Source organism: Caloenas nicobarica, chromosome 32, assembly GCF_036013445.1.
Source record: "Caloenas nicobarica isolate bCalNic1 chromosome 32, bCalNic1.hap1, whole genome shotgun sequence".
NCBI lineage: Eukaryota > Metazoa > Chordata > Aves > Columbiformes > Columbidae > Caloenas > Caloenas nicobarica.
Genome location: NC_088276.1, coordinates 1479099 through 1482175, shown reverse-complemented (window position 1 = coordinate 1482175; position 3077 = coordinate 1479099). Strand labels below are relative to the sequence as shown.

Below are 3077 nucleotides of genomic sequence, written 5' to 3'. Positions count from 1 at the left end.
CCCATCTCCAGGAGCCCTGACTCTGCTCTGCCTGTCCTGCTGGGCTCACGAGCTGACCCAGAAAGGCCCAGCTCTGCTGTAGGGTCCCAGGAGTGCTGAGCCTTTCCTTGGGGTCCGCACTCACTGCTCAGAGTCCTTTGCTTGTCTGGGTGAGGGGTCGTGTCCTGCTCTCTCCATCACATCTCCACCTCTGGGCTGGGGCAGAGAAGAGTTTGCAGATCTGCCCTTTCAAACAGGGCTCCCTGCTCCAGTACGAGTCCAGTTTTGGGTTTTCTTTTAAAGAGAGGATTGTTTATGAAGTTGTTTTTAAGGCAGCACAGGTGAAAGCACAGGGAAAATGGGTAAAAGCTGCTCTCCTGACTCTGCACTGAGCCACAGAGAGATGAGCCCTTTTGCCTGTCCTGTCTCAAGACTCTTCACATTTTCAGTCATATATATGAGAAACTCAAGCCCTACAAAAATCTAGTCATGAGATGTGATGGTGGAAAATTAAAAACATGGACAAAATCATAATAATGACACACTAAGCCTCCGCTCTGCAGCCCATGCTCTTAAGTGTCATGAGAGCAGATATTGAAGTTTTTCATTAACAGTGCATAACATTGCTTGTGAACATCAGAGCTCTCAAACCAGCTCCCCCTGTGTCCCCACTGCAGCCGAGCAAAGCTGGCTGCTGGGCCCCAGACGGGCAGAGGTCCTGCTCCTCGCAGCACACTCTGCCAGCACATAGCAGAGAAACGAAATGCATTTCAAATGGGGCTGGGTGTGAATGAAAAATGGAGTGGCTTTGCTCAGAGGAGTATGTCCTGATTTTAAGATGTCATTTCCTTTTCGGAAGAGAGTCCCCACGGCAAGAAACAACAAATGTCCAACAGCAGCTCCATCACCCAGTTCCTCCTCCTGGTGTTCACAGACACACGGGAGCTGCAGCTCTTGCACTTCTGGCTCTTCCTGGCCATCTACCTGGCTGCCCTCCTGGGCAACAGCCTCATCATCACCACCATAGCCTGTGACCAGCACCTCCACACCCCCATGTACTTCTTCCTCCTCAACCTCGGCCTCCTTGACCTGGGCTCCATCTCCACCATTCTCCCCAAATCCATGGCCAACTCTCTGTGGGATACCAGGGCCATTTCTTATATGGGATGTGCTGCCCAGCTTTTTCTGTTTGTCTTTTTCATTGCAGCAGAGTTTTATCTTCTCACTGTCATGTCCTACGACCGCTACGTTGCCATCTGCAAACCCCTGCACTACGGGACCCTCCTGGGCAGCAGAGCTTGTGTCCACATGGCAGCAGCTGCCTGGGCCACTGGGTTTCTCTATGCTCTGCTGCACACGGCCAATACATTTTCACTGCCGCTCTGCAAAGGCAATGCCCTGGACCAGTTCTTCTGTGAAATCCCTCAGATCCTCAAGCTCTCCTGCTCACACTCCTACTTCAGGGAAGCTGGGCTCCTTGTGGTTAGTGCCTGTTTAGGATTTGGGTGTTTTGTGTTCATCGTCGTGTCCTATGTGCAGATCTTGAGGGCCATGCTGAGGATCCCCTCTGAGCAGGGACGGCACAAAGCCTTTTCCACGTGCCTCCCTCACCTGGCCGTGGTCTCCCTGTTTGTCAGCACTGGCATGTTTGCCTACCTGAAGCCCCCCTCCATCTCCTCCCCATCCTTGGACCTGGTGGTGTCTGTTCTTTACACAGTGGTGCCTCCAGCAGTGAATCCCCTCATCTACAGCATGAGGAACCAGGAGCTCAAGGATGCCCTGTGGAAACTCATATCTTACTGTTTTCTGAAGCAATAAACTGCCCATCTGCTTCTACATAGCAGTTTCAATGTAGCTAATTGCAGGACCAGCCTGTCATCTGGATTTTCTGTTATTACTTGGTTTTTTATTGTTTTAATGTTGTCATGCCCTTTCTAATTCTCTCTCTGCTTTTCTTTTATAACCACTGGCTGTATAAATGAGGAGCCATGCTCTCCTTTTCTCTCTAAACAAAATATACATTCCTGTAGTAACTTGTTTTTCACTATATCCTTCCTCCAAGGCCTTTTTGGAGGTTCAGGGAAAATTCCTGTGTCGGTGGGAGGAGGGGAAAAGAGTCCAGCATGGCAGCACTGCCAGGGAGCACCAGCGCTTGGCTTTCCAGAGCTGTTCTCGTTCCACTCCCACACTCTCCTTCTCATCCCTTGTGTTGGTGCAAGGCCTGAGTGCTCTGGCAGCCTGGTCACCGTCCTGCTGTGTGTCAGTCCTGTGAGCGCAGGCAGGGACAGGCAATGGGCACTGCTGTGACAGAGCTGGCCTCAGAACAGCCTTTCCACAAGAAAGGTGAAAGGCTTAGGTCTTCATTCAAACTTTTTCTCAAGAACCTTCTGAGAATGTGGCCTGAAGATCAAAACACCAGGGCACAGCTGCACAGTGTGTGTGTGCAGGGCTGGGCACACAGCAGTGTCCTCTCACAGCCAGGCCTCCTGCCAGAGACCTGCAGGACCAGCAGAGCAGGGGCTGGGCTGTGCCCCTGTGCACTGGACACCCCACAGAAGCTGCCCCAGGGCATCATCATGCACTGGCCCCTCACAACCACCATTGCCAGCACTGGCCTCTCACCCACAGAGGGACACGGAATGAGTAGGTCAGAAATCCCTGTTTGCATTGTAGACATCAGATGTGAGCACACACATCATGTATGTGATGTGACATAAACGCAAGTGAGCACAAACATCCCTTGGGAGTGGCAACTGGAGGCCAGAGGGACACTGTGACTCCTGCCTCTGTGCGTAAAAGGGACAGACTCTGAGCATCCCTGGGTGCATAAGGAGTCCATGAGGCCAGCTCAGATGTGGACACCTGACAGAACCTGACATTTCTGTGTGTGACTCCAGGAACAAACCCCACTGGTCCATAGAGATTGATCTCAGCTGCCTTGGACAGGCTCATTGCAAGTGCTCCTGTCTGCTATGTCAACCTTGCCTGTGATTCTGGGTTGTGCTCTGAAAGCACCAGAGCAACCAGAGAGATTGTGGGGTCCTCGGAAAAGGCAGACATCAAAACCATCTTCAAGAAGGGCAGGAACAAGAACTGAG

General features: G+C 51.8%; 1 protein-coding gene across 1 annotated transcript; it reads left to right on the top strand.

Moving 5' to 3' along the window:
• Positions 1–1209: 1209 nt before the first annotated feature.
• LOC136000340 (olfactory receptor 14J1-like) lies at positions 1210–1728 on the top strand (the record flags this gene model as incomplete). Its single annotated transcript, XM_065654119.1, has 1 exon — positions 1210–1728. A coding segment is annotated over exon 1 (519 nt), but the record flags the coding sequence as incomplete, so codon positions are not given.
• Positions 1729–3077: the final 1349 nt, after the last annotated feature.